We start from the raw sequence: 21766 nt of genomic DNA, 5'->3' as shown, positions 1-21766 counted from the left end.
GTGAAGGAGGGGGAGGAGGTGCTCCAGGTGCCAGAGCAGAGATTCCCCTGCAGCCCATGCTGAAGACCATGGTGAGGCAGGCTGTCCCCCTGCAGCCCATGGAGGTCCACGGTGGAGCAGATATCTACCTGCAGCCTGGGGAGGACCCCACGCTGGAGCAGGTGGATGCGTCCAAAGGAGGCTGTGACCCCATGAAGAATGCATGCTGGAGCAGGCTCCTGGCAGGACCTGTGGCCTCGTGGAGAGAGGAGCCCACATTGGAGCAGGTTTGCTGGCAGGTCTTGTGACCTTGTGGGGGACCCACGCTGGAGCAGTCTGTTCCTGAAGGACGGCACCCCATGGCAGGGACCCAGGCTGGAGCAGTTGGTGAAGAACTGCAGCCTGTGGGAAGGACTCATGTTGGAGAAGTTCGTGGAGGACTGTCTCCCATGGGAGGGACCCCATGCTGGAGCAGGGGAAGAGTGTGAGGAGGAAGGAGCAGCAGAGACAATGTGTGATGAACTGACTGCAACCCCCATTCCCTGTCCCCCTGTGCTGCTCGGGAGGAGACGGTAGAGAAATTGGGAGTGAAGTTGAGCCTGGGGAGGGGTGGGGGGAAGGTGTTTTTTTAAGATTTGGTTTTAGTTTTCATTATCTTTACTCTGATTTGATTGGTAATAAATTAATTTCCCCAAGTTGAGTGTGTTTTGCCCATGATAGTAATTGGTGAGTAATCTCCCTCTCCTTATCTCAACCCACAAGCCTCTAGTTATATTTTCTCTTCCCTGTCCAGTTGAGGAGTGGGAGTGATAGAGCAGCTTGGTGGTACCTGGCATCCAGCCAAGGTCAAACCACCACAGGCCATTATATGCTCTTGGGGGGGGGAGGGCCTCTGAGGTGCACTGTGGAACATATTTAAATGCCATTAATGTGTACGTGGCCACGTGTGCTTGTCTTAAGTTTTTGTGACATGGAATTTTTGAACTTTACGTCTTTCTTCAAGTTCATATAAAGCACATGTCATTAAAGTTTAAATTTGTATTAGTGTAAATAAATAGACTAAGTGATACTTTTAATTTTTTAGTAGTTTTTAATGAATGAAGATTTGGGTTTATTTATAGTATGTAAGACACAAAAAGGTGTTGAAACCTGGCTTCTTTTTGTTCATTTAAAGTTGCATTTTGGAGAAACTTGTTTATTTTCTGGATTGCATGTTACTGTAAGTTTTAATTTATTTTGTGATGTATGAAGAGAAATTGCCAAGGAAGCGAGCAAGGTTTTTGCAGCCACATTTTGAATGAAGAGATTGTATGTAATTTGAGGCTGAAAATCAGTGTAATCATTAGCTTCAAGAGGCATTATGTAACATTTATAAACAATTTGAGGGATTACCCTATTAATATTGAAATATTAAACTAATTGAGTAAAAATGTAATGTAAAAGGACCAAATTATGAGAGTTTTTATGCAAAGTAAAAATCAACTGTGAAAAGAAGAAGGAAGAAATTTCTCCCAATGAGGGTGGTGAAACCCTGGCACAGGTTGCCCAGAGAGGTGATAGATGCCCCATCCCTGGAAACATTCAAGGTCAGGTTGGATGGGGCTCTGAGCAACTTGATCTAGTTGAAGATGTCCCTGCTCATTGCAGGGGGGTTGGACTAGATGACCTTTAAAGGTCCCTTCCAACCCAAACTATTCTATGATTCCATGAAAATTTGAGATGAGCACTTGTAATTTGGGAAAAGAGGATTAAAAATGATGCACAGAGAATGTTACTCCAAGTATATTTAAACTCGCTGTTTAGAATTCACCTAAGATTAAAGGTAACTAAATAATTTGTTAGTTTAAGATACAGCTTTTCATGGAGAAACTGCTCACAATTCTGCCAAGATGATTCAAATCTTTCAGGTTTAAGATTCACTCTTTACTGACAATTTTGTCTTTTCTTTCTGACGTTTCTTCCATGTAAATGTTGGTTTTGCAGATAATTTGAGAATACTGTTCACAGTAGAAAGGGTAAAAGTAGCTATAGTTCTTAATGAAGAAACAGAGTTTTGTGATTAGAAAGCTTTTGTTAAACACTGATTGGAAAGGTGAAAAAAGTTATGATTAGGAATTTTTACTATCTCTGCTTGTATTCAAACTGGAAATCAAATTTAACAATGTGTCTAATGCTTTTTTTGTTGTTTGGTGATGGAATAGTATTATGTATTTAATATTTTCTAGGTATTATCAGTCTGTGCAAACCTGGAAATTCTGGGATTCAGTCTCTTATTGGGGTACTCTGTATACCAAATATGGAAATACGGGTAGGTGGTAAATATTTAGTATTGATATAAGAATAATATTGGATGTTTTAATTAACATTTAAAACTTTAACAGTTTTATCAGTTTAGTGGTTTAAACGCAGACTGCAATTATGAGAACCACTAGCCTTGACTTTATTTGACCCCCAAGTCCAAGTCTATAATTCCTTTATAAAATTCCTGTGTGATCTTAAGCAAGTTGCTTGATTTTTCTGTCTTAGCTCCTTACACATAAAATGAGAATGGAATCACACCCTGTATGCCTGAGAGGAGGGAATGGAGAAGAGAAAAGCACATAAATTAATTTTTACTCTGGCCATAAGTCAAAGCAAATTCACAGTAGCTGCAGTTATGAGTTTAAAGCATTGAATCTGAGATAAATAAAAATGTTTCTTCCCAATTACTTGCTAAATGAAGTTGATGGTGGCAGCACTAACTGTTCTTTAAAAACTGTAATCCAAGTAGCCTGAGCTTCTGTAGAATTTGTAGTGACAGACAGGCAGACTTCTAAAGTAAGCAAGCCCCTTCCATTCTTCTCTTGTCCACATTCATTCAGATTATGAAAATAAGCATGTTATCCTAAAAGAAACAAAGACGCCAATTTTAGCACTCTCTAGAAATCTCAACTTCAATATTAATAGTGAACAAAAAGACCATTTTTTGTAAATCTATAAAATTTCTGCCTTTTTTGTTTGGTAGCAAGGTCTGCTTGAGGTTCTTTATGATATATTTCGCCTTCCTCTCCCTGTTGTTGCGGAAGAATTTATTGAGGCACTTCTCAGTGTAGGTAAGTATTTTAGTACTGGTTCACATTAAAATTATTTCTATTAATCTCTTCTATAATTTGAACACTTTACTGTTTCCTCTACATTGTAAATTATGTCAGTCTTAACTGTTCCATCACTGAATTCATTGGGTGTTCTGAAGTCCTGTTTAAAAGTCTTCATCAGCTGTTCAGTGTTGATCAAGCTACTAGAAGTCTAACTTTATTCTGACATCCTTACTATATATCAGTTGTATGTTTCATACAAGAGCAGTAGTGGAGCATTTATGCAAAAGACTGTGTAAATACATTACTACAAATTAGACTTCTTTGAAGTATTAGAAGCATTAGTAATGTAGAAGTGCTGGTGAATGTTACAGAAGTTATGAAAAAGGGTCTTTTCTGTGTATTGTGTATCTGCTAGCTATCTCTGCACTTCAGCAGATTTTTCCTAGGGCAAGTGTATGGTTTTCATGTCTCTCTATTTAGCAGAGTTAGTCTTCTATCTTTAGAATTACTCCTTTGTAAACCTAAGAGTATCTTCTGCTTTGTCTCACAGTGCAAAAGTATGAGCCCAAAAGGAGCAAGTCTCAGCCTTTAATGTTCCAGCAATTTTCTTCAAACTCTGGTTATAAATGTCTTTGCCATGCAGTTGTATAATCAGGCTTAATCCTTGTTCTGTGCTTATAAGTAAATAAATCATTCTTTGTCACAAACTTGCTACTTTGCGACATATGGATGTACTGTTCAAAATTGTAGGTGTTTATGATATTTTCTGTTAAACAAGTTTAATGTGTTTATGAATTGGAAATTTCATCATTTTGGTTGATACTTAAATGAGATCTTTGTCCTAGCTTTGAAGTTAGCCTTGCTTTGTGCAGGAGTGTGGATTAGATGACTTGTTAGAGATCCCTTATGACAAAATTTTCTATAATTTTAAACCTGAAATAAGTTAGTAAGAACTATTATTTACATACTGACAACTATTAAAATAACACTATGAAATCCAGTGTTATAATTACCATTGTCCATATTTTCTTGTTATAGATCCAAGCAGGTTTCAGGACTGCTGGAGACTTTCTGATGGCTTTGTAGCTGCTGAAGCTAAAACTATACTACCACATCGAGCCAGGTCAAGGTGAGCATTTCTCAAACTCAGTCTAAACTCTTATTTTAGTTTTCTGTTGTTGACAAAAATATTTGCTGTTTTCTTGCAGAAACAATAAGAAATGTACTTTCTAAATCATTTCCATGCTTTTTTCTCCTTAGGCCTGATCTCATGGATAATTATTTGGCTTTAGTGCTTTCAGCTTTTATTACTAATGGACTTCTAGAGGTAACTAATGTCTTGAAGTTTAAATAGATGCTTGCTACTTTTTTTTTCTATAAACATTAAAATAAGGTGTTATACATTAAATGTAATAATTTTTTAACTTTTTTGAAGGGTCTGGTTGAAGTGATCACAAGTAGTGATGACCATGTATCTGTTAGAGCAACTATCCTTTTAGGAGAACTGTTACACATGGTAAGACAGACACTTTGCTGAGAATAAGTAGTATTAGTAGCTCCTATTTCCTGTTATAGCTTTGAATTTATGTTACAAATTTGGAACATCCACTTTTCATCAAAATAATGAGTTATTTTATATTACAGCATATGGCGCTTCATGTATTAAAACCAGCATGAATCGATAGGAAGGTGGTTTGGAATGTACTAAAAGTGCTAGGGCTTCTGCTCTAAGGATAATCCTCAGTAACCAGTTGTATTTTTAAGCTGGAGTCCTGCAAACTCACTCATTGGTTTCTGTGTTTGGGAAAAGGACTACTGATGCTTTTTGCTTTTCCTAAAATGATGGTAGCTCTGTGGCAGTGTGTTTAGATTTCTGCCTTGCAGACTAGGCAGATGAAACTTTTTCATGTTCAGCTTGATGTGGCTTGGGCACTTCATATTATTAATTCAGGCAACTCCAACTTGATGGAGTGCTCTTTCAGCACTGCTGTTGGTAGCCCCTGCTGCAGAGAAGCTGAAGGGACCTTGCTTTGTTCCTTTTCCCCCTCCTTAAAATCTCTCTTATAGTAGCTTCTCTTTTTTTTTTTTTTTTCTTCACGCTGTATCACAAGATTAAAGTCTTTACCATTCCACACTGAAAGGATTTATACTTATTTCAACAGCTAGAGATGAGAGGAAATTGTAAATTTATTCATAGAATATCTCGAGTTGGAAGGGACCCATAAGGATCATAGAGTCCAACTCCCTGCTCCTCTCAGGATTACCTAAAACTAAACCATATGACTAAGAGCATTGTCCAGATGCTCCTTAAACTCTGATAGACTTGGTGCAGTGACCACTTTGCTGGGGAGCCTGTTCCAGTGGCTGACCACCCTCTCAGTGAAGAACCTTTTCTTAATGTCCAATCTGAACTTCCCTTGATGCAACTTCATTCCATTTCCTTGTGTCCTATCCCTGGTCACCAGAGAGAGGACATCAGCACCTCCCCCTCTGCTGCCCCTCCTTCAGGAAGTTGTAAACTGCGATGAGGTCACCCCTCAGCCTTCTCTTCTCCAAGCTGAACAAACCAAGTGACCTCAGTCACTCCTCGTAAGTCTTGCTCTTGGGGCCTTTCACCATCTTGGTCGCCCTCCTCTGGACACACTCTAATAGTTTGTTGTCCTTATATTGAGGTGCCCAAAACTGCACACAGTACTCGAGGTGGGGCCACACCAGTGCGGAGTGGGACAATCGCCTCCCTTGACTGGCTAGCTATGCTGTGCTCGATGCACCCCAGGACACGGTTGGCCCTTTTGGCTGCCAGGGCACATTGTTGACTCCTATTCAACTTGCCATCAACCCACACCCCCAGATCTCTTTCCGTGGGGCTGCTCTCCAGCCTCTCATCCCCCAATTTGTATGTATAACCAGGATTACCCCATCCCAGGTGAAGAACACTGGCCCTAAAATTGAGCCCTGAGGAGCCCCACTGGTGACTGGCTGCCAGCCTGATGTAACCCCATTTACTTATGACCCTTTGAGCCTGACCCGTCAACCAATTGTTCACCCAAAGTATTATGGACTTGTCTAGCTGTGTGCTGGACGTTTTGTCCAGAAGGATACTGTGAGAGACAGTATTAAAAGCTTAGCTAAAATCCAAAACTCCCACATCTACTGGCTCCCCTTGGTCAACTAGTTGGGTGACCTTGTCATAAAAGGAAATTAAGTTGGTTAAGCAGGACTTTCTCCAGACTCCCAAGACCGTTGAAAAATAATGGAGAGAGGTCTCATGATGGCATTAGCCAGCTCTTTCAGTACCCTGGGATGAATCTCATCGTGCCCTATAGACTTGTGTGCATCCAGATGGAGCAGCAAGTCTCAAACAAGTTCAGGGTTGGCTGGGAGTTTATCATCCCCCCAGTCATGGTCTTCCAACACAGGGGTCCCAGGGCCCATCATCGGTGTTGGAGACAGAGGTGAAGAGGGCATTAAATGTCTCCACTTTGTCTATGTCCCTATTTGTGAGGTGACTGACCTCATCAAGTAACGGACCAATGTTATCTCTGATCCTACTTTTGCTGTTAACATATTTTAAAAAGCCCTTTTTGTTGTCTTTCACAGTGCTGGCCAGCTTGAACTCTAATCAAGCTTTGGCCACATGAATTTTCTCCCTACAGTGGTGAACAGCATCTCTGTAGTCCTCCCCTGTCGCCTGTTCTTACTTCCAATGTCCGTACACTTTCCTTTTCTGCCGAAGTTCTAGAAGATCCCTGTTCAGCCAAGTCAGCCTTCTGCCCTGCTTGCTTGACTTCTGACACTTTGGAATTGCCTGCTCCTGCGCTCTTAAGAGATGGCTCTTAAAAAGCGACCAGCGTTCCTGGACCCCAATACCTTCAAAAGCAGATTCACAGGAGACCTTACTAACTAGCTTCTTCAGCAGCCCGAAGTCTGCTCTCCCCATATCCAGGGTTGAAGTTTTGCTGGCAGTTTTTCTCCTGTTGCCAACGATTTGAAACTCAACTACGTCATGGTCACTGTGACCAAGACATCCACCAATCACCACTTCGCCCACGAGTCCCCCTCTGTTTGCAAAGTTGTCTCCCTTAGTACCTGTAACAAGTTATCTTCAGTGTGCTTCAGGAATTTCCTGGACCTGTTTGTGTCTGTTGTATAATATTCCCAGTTGATGTCTGGGAAGTTAAGATCCGCCCATAAGGACAAAGGCAGCTGATCTAGAGATATTCCTTAATTCCTTGTAGAATGATTCTTTGGTGTTGTCGTCTTGGCTGGGTGGTCGATAGTAGACTCCCACAACAATATCCACTTTATTTGCTTTCCCCTTAATCCTTACCCAGAGGTTCTCAACCATGTCATCGCCAACTGCAAGTCCCATACAGTCCAAACCCTCCCTTACATACAGCACCTCTCTGCCTCACCTGCCCTGCCTATCCCTCCTGAAGAGCCTGTAACCGTCTGTCATGGTATTACTGTATTTGTCTTGCTCAGGTTGCTTTAGCCTACTCCAGACCAAAACCAACCAACCAAAAGAAACCTGCTTGAAGAGCAGAACATAACCTAAATTATTTTGGTATAGAGATGATACTGTTTCTCGTATACACTCCAGTGCTACCTTTCAGCCTGCTGAGAAACTGTTAGTCATATGTGAAGTGATATGATTTGCTTTTCTTGCAAAACAGTTCTATCTTTTTCATGGCCTTTCTTGATGGCAAGAAGTGTATGCAGCAGAGCACTTATTGATCAGTTTTCTTGTGGCTTGTGTTTTTGTTTATATTTTTTTTTCTTTCCCCCAAATGAACTCCTTTATAAGAGACAATAAGATTGTGAAATACAACTTTGTCTTACAAAAATTTGAATATGAGTTATCAGACATAGTCTGCATCTTCAGACTTTCCCACTTTCGGCTGGGATTTCAGTGGTGTGGGATTGACTTATTCTTAATGCTCTGAAAACAAGACCACAATCTTCAGGTATAGGATTGCTTATCACTACAGTGATTTGCAACAGCTCAGGTCAGCAGCATGGGTCACAACCACGACAAATCTGTTCTTTAGTCTCTTCAGTGATTTTTTTTTTTTTCTTTAAATAATTGGTGGAATTTTTTGAGTGTTCAGTCAGCCGTGTAGTTTAAAAAGAGGAATCTGCATTAACGTATGCTATTTTTCATGGTTTCTGGAATACTTTTGAATGGGAGTGATTACATGCACTGATGTTTGAGTATGCTGCAAAGCATAGGTATTTTTTTTGTTTTATAAAGAGATTATTCACTAGTCTGAGATGACTTTATCAAAATATTGAACAAATATTTGTACTCTTATTTCATTTTAATATATTGAAGTAATTTCTTTATCTTCATTATTCTTTAGTTTTCAAAAGTATTTGCACAACTACCCAAATTGTTTCCCAAAACCCAAATGTTTCCCAAAATAAAACCCATTAAATGCCCATAATTTATGAAGTTATGTTTGTTTATCAGATTTTTTTTTTTTTTTTGTAGAATCATTGGTAGTCAAAAGTATTGAATGAACATCATTAGCTTAAATTGTGTTTCTGATTTTAGAGTTTTTAGTACTTTTATACACATGATATAAGGTTATCTGATGCTTTGCATGTTTTTGCATTTTTACAACTTTAAAAACCACCAATGCAAAAAATACAAATGGGAAGGCTCCGAAAGAAGGCTCTGAGTCCTAAAATTGTCTCGTTATTTCAGATTGATTAATTAGATCAAATATTCAAAATGGTATATGTAATTATTGCTCTCATGTTATACAAAAGGTAGGTTTGTTATCGTGCATTTGTGAGTCTTGTGAAAAGCGGTAGATTCTTCAAATGCTCATCCTAAAGAGATGGCTGAAAATGTTGTAATAAGTTATTCTAACTAGTCTTCTGTTGTTGTTTAGGCAAACACAATCCTTCCTCATTCTCACAGCCATCACCTGCACTGCTTACCAACGCTAATGAACATGGCAGCATCTTTTGACATCATGAAAGAGAAAAGACTGTAAGAATTCTAAGTTACGCTTAAAAGCGAAAATATGTACGTCTCCTTTTTCCCCCTGCAGTTGAGTGAAAACCTACATTATGAGTTTTCTGATGGCTGAAACCACTGCTGTCTTGATTTAAAAGAAAAATAGAATATAGAAATGCTCTGTGACACTTACCAGGAAAATAGTCTCCAGTGCATGATTCCAAAAGTGTGATCTATTTACAGTAACAATTTAGAAATTTGGAAAGAAAGCTTTGATAGTAGATTTCAGAACACTCTTGCATAGATTGCAAGATTTTTTTTACTTTTTTTTACACAGAATTTTTTTTAAATGAACTCTAAGGCACTGTTTGACCAAGCACCATCTAAGATGTGTTCTGTGTGTTTGTCCTCTCCATTGTTTCACAATTCTTTTTTGGCATTTTGATACAATTAAGCTTTCCAAACTGAAAAAGCCTGTACCATTTTTTTTCTTTTGGTGTTTATAGCAAATTAAATAGTAATAGACCAAATCAGTGAATCATTATTAGTGTGAACAAGAGCAAAAAACGTAATATTGGCATGGGGCTGTTTTGTTGTTTGTTTTTTGGGTTTTTTTTGTTTTGTTTTGTTTAACCTTTTCTTCTTCACAAGAAAATGGTCATTGTAACAATACTAATTATGTTAAAACTTTCTGGTCCATTTGTTTGAAGTTTGTACTGATAATTTGTTCAGTTCACGTCATTTCCATTTAAATATAAGACTATGAACAGAAATTTTAAACAGCTTAGTGCAGCATTCTGCAGTGGCATGTTAGCACTCGTGGTAATCAAATGAGGTATATTTAGGCATCTGACTTGAAACAAATGTTTATAGAGGCTTTCTATTTCTCTTTGAATGAGAAATACCTGAATTTTGGAATTTTAAAAACCTGTGGGCTTTTTAAATTTTGTTTTCCTTATTTTTTTTAGAATTTCTCTATACATCTACTAATCTTGCAATTTAACCTCACAAGTGCTGTGTCATAAAATACCATCTCCTGGGTACTTCACACAATTTAAACCTCTTGAGGAAAGAAGTCAAATAATTTGATAGATTCCAGTGTCTTTAAAATGTGTTTCTAACTCAGTGGTCTTGTATTTCTTTGTAGAAGACCATTTAAATTGAGTGTGTTGTGTTTTTTTCTAATAGTAAATTATAGGAAATGTTTTTGTTAATTACTTTTGCCCTTCCTGATCTGGTTCGTCTTGGCAGTATTCTGATAAATGTATCATAACTTCGTATTTTGTCTTTTGTTGTGTTGTCAGTGATACATTACAGAATCTTTTCGAACTGCTACTGTGAAATGATAAATGCTACTTGTAGAGTGCTTCCCAGAAACTTCATGCTCTTCTGCTTTTTAGTTTTGAAGTTTTCTTACATGTCAGTAGCTGAGCTGTTTAAAGAGCAAGAAATATACTACTGATACCTCTGCCCACCCTCTGGGAAGGGGAAGAGAATTTACAAGAAATACTTTGTTAGTCAAAGTTGAAGCTAGCCATCTCAACTTCACTGTAGAACATTGATCTACTGTGACATCTCACAATACTTTATCAACTTAAAACTTTGCAGTATCTTCTGTGAACTCTGAATGGTACCACTAATTGCAGAGTAGAAGAAAAGTTATCAGTAAGGCTTATTCTTCGGTACTAGAAATTCTGAAAGATAATTTTCTGTATAATTTCAGTACAAGACTGAGGGATATGGAAGTATGAAAACTTATATAAAGAAAATTATTTTCTTTTTATTGGCTTTGGAACTGTTGGTGAATTCTTTCTTGAACTATCTTTATTTAACTCAAGATATAGCAGTGGCGCTCTTTAGTTGAATAACAGTTGTCAAATAGTGATTATAGTCTTTTTTTTCTATTAGACGAGCGAGTGCCGCACTCAACTGCTTAAAACGTTTTCATGAGATGAAGAAAAGAGGACCTAAACCTTACAGCCTCCATTTAGATCATATTATTCAGAAAGCAATCTCAACCCACCAAAAGAGGGATCAGTACCGTGTGCAGAAAGACATCTTCATTTTAAAGGTATTAACATTATTGATTTTTCAAAACTGAATTTGATTTTGTATTTTGGAAACTTAGATCCCACTCCCCAAGATTCACACTCTCATTTAATTCAGAGCCATTTATGTGATTTCTTCGTAGAATTTTTTTCATTGAATTTGTCTTCTAGCTACTTGTGGATACTGCATTGTGTTTCTAGAAATTAAGGGGTGAAATTACAATAATTTTTAATGCTTTTTAGTCACAAATATGATCTCTTACTATTAGATTTTTAATGCAGTACTATAACCATGCAATTTACTTTCAAATGTAAAATATTGTGGAGCATAGCCCTTTTAATGATTATTACATGAACAGTAAGTATATCATGTGACAAGACATGATGAAAGGAAACTTACTGTAGTTTTTTATGTCTGTATTCCAGGATACAGAAGAAGCACTTGTAATGAATCTTCGAGACAGCCAAGTTCTCAATCATAAAGAGAACCTCGAGTGGAATTGGAATCTGATAGGAACAATACTGAAGGTGAGCATAAAAAGGGCATGATACTATTTTTATGAAATTATTGGGGGGGAGGGGAGAGTCTCCATTTCATATGTGAGCTTTGACTTTCTAATATCAATTCCATACTATATCCCATAATCTGTTATATTTCAGAAAATTAGGATCTCATGGGTTTAATCAATGCTGATATAGTCTCTTTGTATAGAACCCTTAAACTATATACAAAAATGCAATACAGTTAAATTCACAAGTTTCTTAATAAGCATATATTAAATTTTATATAACTTCATTTGTATAGAAATAGACTTAGTGACTTTAAAATTGCTAATACTTTAGACTTCAGTCTAAACTACATAGGGATACTGCCTTGTTCAGTTTCATAGCAGATGTAAAAAAAAATATATATATAATGTGTGCTGAAGGTTAAGGCTGGAGGTGGGTTATAGATCAAGCTTCAGATGCTTAGACCTGAGCCACATATGAAAACTTCAGTAGTAGGCAGTCTTATTGCATGTTTTGAACTAATATAAATAGTCCCATAGCATCAAGTTCATTACAAAATGAATTTGTTTTCATAAAATACAGGAAATATCTCTGACACGGAGGGCATTATCCTAAATACATTTAATGTACAGCTTTTAAGGGACTGCCTCTTTAAGCAGAGGACTGACTGACTGAGAGTAAGAAAACTTTCTGAGTACTTGGTATAGTCTTAGAGCCAGAATAGCTCCTGTGATTCTGTGTATGAAAGCCATCCTTCCATTGTTCCCCCCAAGTAACATTTTCTAAAATTATCTGTCGTCTTTACTATGTTGTTATAAAGATGGCAACAGTATAAAACAGGATTAATGATGACAGATGTAATCAAGATGAATTTTTAAAAAATAGTACCCATCCCCTCAAAAAAAAAAAAATCCCCCTAAATATTTCTGTGCATTTTCTTAGGGACTGATAAACTCGAGAGAGCACAAATCTGTCTGGTATAAAGACCTGAATATGTATATGACAGTAGCTTTGCTTCACCAAATTCCACTGTTAACAGACTTTTTACTGTAACACTAATAGACCACTAGATATCTATGATTATTAATCATAGATATTTTTACCGTTGATTCAGTATTAAAAATACTATCAAGAAACTGTTCTTCAGAATCTCACTTTTTAATTAGTCTGTGTAGTACTTTGACAACCGTAGTAGTTGTAGATGACAACTAAGGTTTGGGGTGGGGGGGTTGGTTGTTTGGGTTTTTTTCTCCCCTGAAATTTAGGTCAAACAGTCTCCCTGCTATCTCGGACCTCCCCAGCAGTATATTTTCTAGTGTCCTGTTGAACAGTTCTGAATCATAGAATCATAGAATCTTTGGGTTGAAAGGGACCTTTAAAGGTCATCTAGTCCAACCCCCCTGCAATGAGCAGGGACATCTTCAACTAGATCAGGTTGCTCAGAGCCCCCTCCAGCCTGACCTCAAATGTTTCCAGGGATGGGGCATCTACCACCTCTCTGGGCAACCTGTGCCAGTGTTTCACCATCCTCACTGTGAAACATTTCTTCCTTAGATCTAGTCTAAATCTACCCTCTTTTAGTTTAAAACTATTACCTCGTGTCCTATTGCTACAGGCCCTGCTAAAAAGTCCGTCCCCATCTTTCTTATAAGCCCCCTTCAAGTACTGGAAGGCTGCAATAAGGTCTCTCTGGAGCCTTCTCTTCTCCAGGCTGAACAACCCCAACTCTTTCAGCCTGTCCTCATAGGAGAGGTGTTCCATCCCTCCGATCGCTTTTGTGGCCCTCCTCTGCACCCACTCCAACAGGTCCATGTCTTTCCTGTGCTGAGGGCTCCAGAGCTGGATGCAGTACTCCAGGTGGGGTCTCACCAGAGCGGAGTAGAGGGTCAGAATTACCTCCCTCGACCTGCTGGCCACGCTTCTTTTGATGCAGCCCAGGATACGGTTGGTCTTCTGGGCTGCAAGCACACATTGCTGGCTCATGTCCAGCTTTTCAGCTACCAGTACCCCCAAGTCCTTCTTGGCAGGGCTGCTCTCAATCCCTTCATCCCCCAGCCTGTGTTGATACTGGGGTTGCCCCGACCCAGGTGCTGTCACAAAATTAGAGACTTCTGTCTTTCAGTATGAGAAGTTACTGTGTTTTCTGGTTAAATTCTAACCACTTCCGTTCCTGTTAACATTATCTTAGCTTACACTGGTGTTGTGTAGTTTATCAGAGTGGTCTGATCAGCAGGAACCAGAGTCCAGTGATTGGACTTCATCTCATGTGGCTACTTGCCTCCCTCCTGTCTCAGTCACAACCTTATGGGTGTGGAGCATCAGCTTTCCTAGTGTCACTACTTGCATCTCATATGGTCCCTTACTGCCTTTTTTTTACTTGCTCAGCTTGCTGTCTAAGCTGCTAAAAAAGCAGCAGAAGTGGCAGTGGTCAGGATGGAGGAATTGAGACTGTGTTAACAGTAGAGTTTCATACTTAATCTGTCACTGTGGGTTCAGTGTTACTAGTGTAGTCAGTTTTACTCATCGTTAACTTGTGCACTATATAATTTAATATTGGTGTACCAATTGGGAATGTAGAACTGTATTGCTTAGGTAGGAAAGAGAAATGTTTGACGCACTTTTTTCCATCCCTTCCAAGAATATACTAGTAGCAACAAAAATAAATCTAAAACCATAGACACAACAGATGGCAGTAAAAACAGAGGAAAATATAATATGAAGAAAGGATAGGTCCGTAAGAGAGTATTATGGCTTTGTATGATCCTTTTTAAAACATCTTACAAAGTATCAACAGAGGAGTTTCAATACCATTTTAATAAGCAGTATTTAAGTGAGCTATAACAGAAAAATGATTATTTTTAAAACAAATTGGGTTAATAGTGAAAAGAACAACAACAAAACCCAGTTTCCCTGTTATGTGTATCAAAATTTGTTTGCTATTTGCAGGGAAGAAACTGAGCAAAAATTGTTTATTTTTCATTAGCATGTCATAGTTTGCTATTTTCATCTTAATTATGGACTTGTACACATAGAATGCACCTGACATTCCCTGTCCTTTTCCAGAAAATAATAGAACATTTCTTGGAGCAAGAATGTGGGCTTTTCAATAAAGTAAGGGGTTATTTTATAGATAATATTAGATACAAGAAAACTTACATTTCTAATTATTAGGTGAATAGAACCATAATAGAAATGAGTAAATTTTAGTAACTAATCAAGGATTGATGTACAAGTTTCATATAATGCTATATTTGCTGGTTTTTCTAGTGGCCAAATATAAATCTAAGGAACTGTAAAGATGAACAATTGCACAGGTATGTAAAAATTACATAGACTTCATTTGAAGAAAGAAATTTGTAAAAACTGAGCTTTAATGTTGCAATAAACTATTCCTTGATATGTCACATTTCTAAAACTTAATCTATACAATAAGCAGCAAAAATGAAAATTTACATAATTAGTTTGTAATATTTGCTTTAAACAGGTCTTTAGTCTTCAGCAGTTTCTTTTCTGTGCACAGATACTTTATATATTTACTCCCTAAACAAGAATCATATCAGCTTTGCAAATGCCCTATTTCATTTTAAACCTTAAAGTATTACCTCAGTGATATTTCATACATTACTGTTTGCTGTCAGCAATCGACAAATTTTGACAGAATAGGTCTGCAGTTGTGCAGTTATATAGTTACAGCTTTCATCAAAAAACAAGAGGAAGTTATTTCTAGTTGCTATTAATGCAAGGGAAGCATGTGTGATTTGAAAAGACAGTATAGCTCTGATTCCTTTCATGTCTGTTGGCAGTAAGGCATTTTTATTACTTTTGTGCATGTGGGGTAATAGTATTACTAATTAGTTCTTGGATTTCACTTTTAACATGCATTTCAGAAATTGATTTGATTAAACAAACTGCTTTGAAGAGTATTTCTGTATTTGTATGCATGGAAAGCTACTTCTACGTGGGGAAAAACCTAAAGCTAAAACATATCCTGAAAGGTTCAAATGCATCATTTTAAATTTTTACTATAATCAGGCAACTTTTATATAGTGTTCCCAGCATAAGTGATAGTTCCATTGTAATCATAGTCATAATTTAATTTTGCGTTTGTGGGGGTTTTTTTCTCTTTGGGTTTTTTTTTATCCTTCCCTAAAGGTTAATTGCTAATTTATACTTTGTCGTAAAGGATTATTTACAAAATCCAGTGGTTTATAACATTGCTTCTCTAAAGGAAAATCTGCAGTCCTGACTGTGACACTCACATCCACTCCTCTACCTACCTGCCTGTGACAGTGTTCCCATTCCCTGGTTTTGTGCTGCACTCAAGCATTGTTCAGTGCCTAAATAATTTAATTTTAAATAAATTGAGAAAATCTAGGATTGAGTTACTGTAAAACTTCTACAGTTGGTTGATCCTTTCTACAGGATTGTGGATTAGATGCTTTAAAATGCTGCTGTTCTTGTTTAATTATAACTAATTAACCCCCAAATCTCTCTAGTTTCACTGATGATCATAAAAAATTTTCAGCCACTTAGTTTTTGAAATGTAAATTTATTTGTCCTTCCATAAGTTGTGGGTTTTTTTCTATTAGTGTTTTTGTGATGATCTTATGGCTGTTAGGTGAAATTCAAGATATTTTTGATATAGATCCCTTCATTTCATAGAGATACAGTTAATGCACTGTGTGTATACACATGTATGTGTATATACATACATATATACACACTTAAGTATACATGTGTATATATACTCTCACATATAAATATTTGCTAATATATATAATATATTTATTGCTAATAACCTGGAATAAAATACACTTCATTTGACAAAATTTAAAGAAACCCTCAGATTTCCTTTATAATTGGTCCTGTGTTTGAAGCTGGGATAGTGGCTTACTCTCACTTCTTTAACTGAAGGTAGTGCTTTAGTTACGCTTTCTTAATGCTTGACATATCTGCCTTCAGACAGAACATTCAGTGTTCTTTTAAAGCACAAATGTGTTTATTTTTTGACTAAGAATTGACAGGGGGAAGCTCTTTGCTGAAGATTTATTCCTGCAATGCAAAATTCAAGCTATATTGCTCACCATAGTTTCAAAAAGTCTGAGTGAGAGTCTGCATTTGCAATCACTGTGGTGAGCTTCAGAAATGCTTAAATGAGGTGAATGAAAATACTGTTGCTGAATAAGTATGTCTTTTTTTTTCTGGCAGAACATAATTTTTTTTTTCACAGTAGCATTAACTATTACACCTAAAGAAAAGTCATGTCACATAAAGATTAAGACACTCTTCTTTAGCTCTTTGTAAGTCTAGATAGTATAGTCTTTGAAACTCACCACAGGATAAATTACAGCAGACTAAATTATAAGCATGAGAATGAGAAGGAAGCTATGGCCTCTAAGAGCATAGAGATTTTGAGTTCCTTTGCTTATTTTAAGTCATGGCATAGAAAACCCTTTATAACAAACAGTACAGCTGCATCTCTGAAATCATGTCTGGATAGACTCCTTACTGATACCTGCTACTTTCTTTTAATATCTTTTGAAAATTTATTGCCAATAAGCTTATTTAGTGATGAAATATCTTTTATACCAGCATCATTTTGTAATGTGTGACTATCCTTGTCTTACTGAAAAATAACTAATTCTCTTTTACTTTCCATAGGTTTGTAAGGAGATTGCTTTATTTTTACAAGCCTAGCAGTAAACTGTATGCCAACTTGGATCTGGACTATGCCAAGGCTAAGCAGCTCACTGTGGTGGGTTGTCAGTTTACTGAATTTCTTCTTGAATCAGAAGAGGTAAGACATTTTCAGCTACAAGACTGGAGATAGAATGAGTAGTCCTGCTGTATGCCAGTTAGAGGAAAAAACCTTAATTTTAGTAAAGACTTCTGTAGACTTTGGGTGTTAAACTTAAGATGATCAGCGTAATTAAGAAATATAACTCAAGATTTTGAGTTGTCCAGATAAGACACTGGGGAGACGACTGTGTTTAAGTAGGAGTTTTATTAAATACAGCTTAGGGTTTGGTTGTGGGGTTTTTTGTTTCTGTTGGGTTTTTTTTTCATTTGGTTGGTTTTTGGGTTTTTTTTTTTTTCTATGTATGTCCTTTGTTTCTCTGCCTCCTTTCTTCTTGTGTGCTAAAGACTTCTATGCTTCATGCAAGAGGAAAATGTCATTGAACAATCCTTTTCTTGGAAAGAATAGAATTGGTCCTAAAATGTATCCAAGCTAAACTCCTTTTATTTGCCTTGAACTTTTTTCTTTAGTCTGATTTGTGTTTGCCAAACAACATTTCTATTTTGTATTCTATTTCTGTATTGTGTTTGTACATTTTAAGAAATTTTAAATTATGGATTTCAGTAAAGAAGAGAGACCCAGTTTTGTTACTAGTAAATGCTATTACTCTTTGTTTTGGTTAGGATGGACAAGGTTACCTGGAGGAATTGGTTAAAGATATTGTAAATTGGCTCAACTCTTCATCAGGAATGAAACCTGAACGTAGTCTTCAAAATAATGGGTTACTAAATACTCTTAGCCAACACTACTTTCTGTTTTTTGGTACTCTCTCTCGTCACCCTCATGGAGTGAAAATGCTTGAAAAATGTAATGTGTTTCAGTGGTGAGTATTTTCATTCTGTTTGAATTGTGCTTACAGGTATAATTATTATGAAACTTGTAAACTGTGCATGAGGACCACTGTCTATAAAGCTGAAAACTTTAATTTTTTTTTTTTCTTCAAGGAAAGGTCCTCAGTTGTAGGGGTTTTGGGTGGGTTTTTTAGGAGGTCTTTTAGTCTGTCTTACTGAACAGATATGGGTGATTGTGTTGCAAAATACCTTACTTTTTCCTGTCCACACCTATCTGATGGAAATCGGTATCAGGAGGAATGATACTGTACTGAAATAGGTTTTTGTTTTTTGTTTTTTTTTTTTAAAAAAAAAAAAGCCCAGCAAACTAGTAGGTATGAAATGTGGTGATGCATGTTGTACCTAAACTTCAGTCCAATATATTTGAGTGAAGCTGTGAAGTTCAAAATTTTGTTCAGGTACAAATAAACTTTAGGAGTAATTTGGCCAATGGCCAGTTTATTTCAAATATAGTAAATTTTAAGAGAAAATTCAGGTGTTTTATGTAAACTTCATTTACAATAAAATCTAGACAGTTAATAGGACTAACCTTATGGCAAGCTGTATACACAGAATGTTTTACAATGTAGAATTGTTCACAGAGCTTCATGAACATTTAGTTTTGTACTCATAATCACCAATCCAAGTATACTGACAAAATTGTTACATATCAATTATAAAAAAATGTTGGTTTGGGTTTTGTGGTTTTTTTTCCCCTTGCAGTTTAGTGCATCATTTGGTCTCCCTTTGACTCTAACAGCTGTAACAGTTTAAAGTCACTCCATTTCATATGAGACCTTGCTTTTTGTATTCTGCATTTATAGAACTGAAAATGTAATTCGGAGTACTTAAGTTTAAACTATTGATTGAATAAATAAGTGGGTTTGAGTGGGTTCAAATACTAATTTTTATTCTCCCCCCCCCCCCCCCCCCCCCCAGTCTTCTTAATCTTTGTTCTTTGAAGAACCAGGATCACTTGTTAAAATTGACTGTTTCTAGTTTGGATTACAGCAGAGATGGGTTAGCAAGAGTCATTCTTTCTAAAATTCTGACAGCAGCTACTGATGTAAGTTCAATTCAACTTATGTTCCATTGTTATTTGCCACTAGATATTAATTTTGTTATTCAAGGTGTGTGGCTTTATTTTTAAGATAATATATGCAGAAAGGTTTTTATTTTTGTATTTAGAGAAATGAAATTCCTACTCGTATAGCTTTTGAATTTTTTGTGGATTTCACACCTTGTATTGTATTTGTGCTCAAGAAATTAAGTCATTCAAACAGATGTTTCATGTATGAAGGGGGTTAAAGTCTTTAAATGCATAAACCAAATGTAAATTAAATATAACGTTATTGTCTAGGTCAGTGGACATCCTAAATCAATGGTGAGGGCACTGTTTTCACAAACAGAAATGTGTATTTCTAGCAGGTTAACCTTCCAGTGATAGATACCGTTTTGATAATGATTGAGATTACTGGTGGAATTGAGTAGAAGGTATAGCTCCTGGAACAATGGGGTGGTTCAGAAATAGGCATTCATTGGGATTTGTACTTCTGAATCAAAGAAGGTGAGTGGAAATGAGAGACAGACTTAGGAAAGGAAGCTCTTGAACATTTAAGAAAAGAGAAATCAATCAGGTATAACGTAGTAGACAAGCAAGCATTAATGTCAGGGAAATGACAATTATTAAGTTAAAATCTAACTAGGAAAGAACTTTCAGTACTTCAGGGAGAGCTATTCCTCTGTCACTTGGACAAAGCAGAGTATGTTCTACAGTGGATACAAGAGGGAATAAGGTAGACTTTAAATATCTCATATTTAGGAAGAGGAGAGGGAAAGAAAGAGATCAAGGATATTTTTCTGAGACTACCAAAGATGTGATGATTCTTATAGAGATAGAGGAGTCTGAAAATAATAGTTAGGGTTGAAGGAATGACTCACTGAAAGAAGAGGATAAGACTCCCTACTGACTGATTTTTAAGTAATCTTTCAAAGAAGTGATGACTTTGATATCCTTTCTCCAAAGGTGTTTTATGCCTAGTCTGAGCAAGGAAATAGAAATTCATATGTTGTGAGGACATACACCCGTGTCTTTAATAGACTTCTAAGCTCCTGTCAGATGACTGCTGGTTAAAAGCAGTTTAGACAGTGGAACTTCATTTTGCTGTTTCTATTGAGATTTCGTGTCATTGGGTACTGGCTGCCTCCACCACCTCACAGCTATTTTTCCTTCATAAAAAGAGGCCGTACAAGGGGGAAGAGCGCTCCAGCATTTCAGTTTCTTCCAAATGCAGCTAGTTAACAATTAGAAAAAAGTCCAGGCATGCTGTCACAGTTTCCTCAATGAGGTATACAGTTCCATAGATAATTTTAGGCATTTTATTATGAATTAGTGTTTGTGTGTTAGATTTTGGGAAAGATTTATTGATCCTGATATCGAAGGTATGAGGACGTTAAATTCTGTTTCAAGAGAGATTCTTCCAAACATTTTCAAGCATCCGGTACTTACACCAGAAACTTTATGTAAGAAAGAACGAGTTGATCTTCCAAATGTTCTATAAAGACCTACTTTTAACTTTATCTGGGGGGAACAAAACAGAATATACTCAACGCTGATACAGGTATCACTAGCTGTAAGCAGACTGGCTTGAAGTGGGGTGCAGATACTGTCTGAACATACTGTCCTAAGCATATACAAAGCCAGAAAGCAGTTGAGAGGTGCTGCTGCCTTTAGTGATGATAACTAAAAATACAATTTCCACCTATTTGTAGTTCAGCTTAATGAACAATGGGTAGTAAACACGTACTTTGGATGTGAATATGGTAGACGTCACTCTGGCACCTTAGAAATTAATCAAGCTTGTAGAGCCCTGTACTGGTTTTGGATGGGATAGTTAAATTTCTTCATAGTAGCTAGTATGGGGCTGTGTTTTGTATTTGTGCTGAAAACAGTGTTGATAACACACTGATGTTTTAGTTACTGCTGAGCGGTGCTTATACAGCATCAAGGCCTTTTTCTGCTACTCATGCTGTCCAGCCAGTGAGTAGGCTGGGAGTGCACAAGAAGCTGGGAGGGGACACAGCCAGGACAGCTGACCCCAACTGACCAAAGGGATATTCCATGCCATGTGATGTCATGCTCAGCAAGAAAACTGGGCGGGAGGTTGGGGGGGGGGCTGCTGCTTGGGGACTGGCTGGGCATCAGTGGTGATCAAGTTTCCTTTTGCATCGCTTGTTTTTCTTGGGTTTTATTTTCCTCTCTCTTTGTTGGTGGGTTGTTTGGTTTTTTTTTTTCCCCTTACATTTATTTTTTAATTTCTTTTAAATTGTTAAACTGTTTTTATTTTAACCCATGAGTTTTCTCACTTTTACCCTTCTGATTCTCCCCACCCCCCCACCCCCCCATCCCACCTGGGGGGAGGTGAGCAAGTGCTTTGTGATGCTTAGTTGCCAGCTGGGGTTAAACTGTGACAAGCCCCCAGGTTTACCCATTTCAGTTCTGGTCTGTTTGGGATTGTGAAAAGGATTAGAGATCATAATCTGAATTTTAATAGGCT

General features: G+C 37.1%; 1 protein-coding gene across 1 annotated transcript in view; it reads left to right on the top strand.

Moving 5' to 3' along the window:
* LOC309415129 (rapamycin-insensitive companion of mTOR-like) overlaps positions 1-21766 on the top strand; it is a gene marked incomplete at both ends in the record, with an annotated part of 100242 nt that overhangs the window by 52806 nt on the left and 25670 nt on the right. The window contains 12 exons of the mRNA XM_082012576.1: positions 2205-2287; positions 2984-3071; positions 4095-4185; positions 4317-4383; positions 4492-4572; positions 8957-9057; positions 10933-11095; positions 11499-11600; positions 14850-14896; positions 17244-17379; positions 18003-18202; positions 19149-19275. Of these exons, the coding sequence (XP_081868702.1) occupies positions 2205-2287; positions 2984-3071; positions 4095-4185; positions 4317-4383; positions 4492-4572; positions 8957-9057; positions 10933-11095; positions 11499-11600; positions 14850-14896; positions 17244-17379; positions 18003-18202; positions 19149-19275 (1286 nt within the window). The remainder of the gene's footprint in view (positions 1-2204; positions 2288-2983; positions 3072-4094; positions 4186-4316; positions 4384-4491; positions 4573-8956; positions 9058-10932; positions 11096-11498; positions 11601-14849; positions 14897-17243; positions 17380-18002; positions 18203-19148; positions 19276-21766) is intronic.

The sequence above is a fragment of the Phaethon aethereus genome, assembly GCF_964289735.1.
Source record: "Phaethon aethereus genome assembly, chromosome: W".
In the NCBI taxonomy this organism is placed as follows: Eukaryota; Metazoa; Chordata; class Aves; order Phaethontiformes; family Phaethontidae; genus Phaethon; species Phaethon aethereus.
Note: the sequence above shows the minus strand (reverse complement) of the source record. Positions and strands in the feature narration are given on the sequence as shown.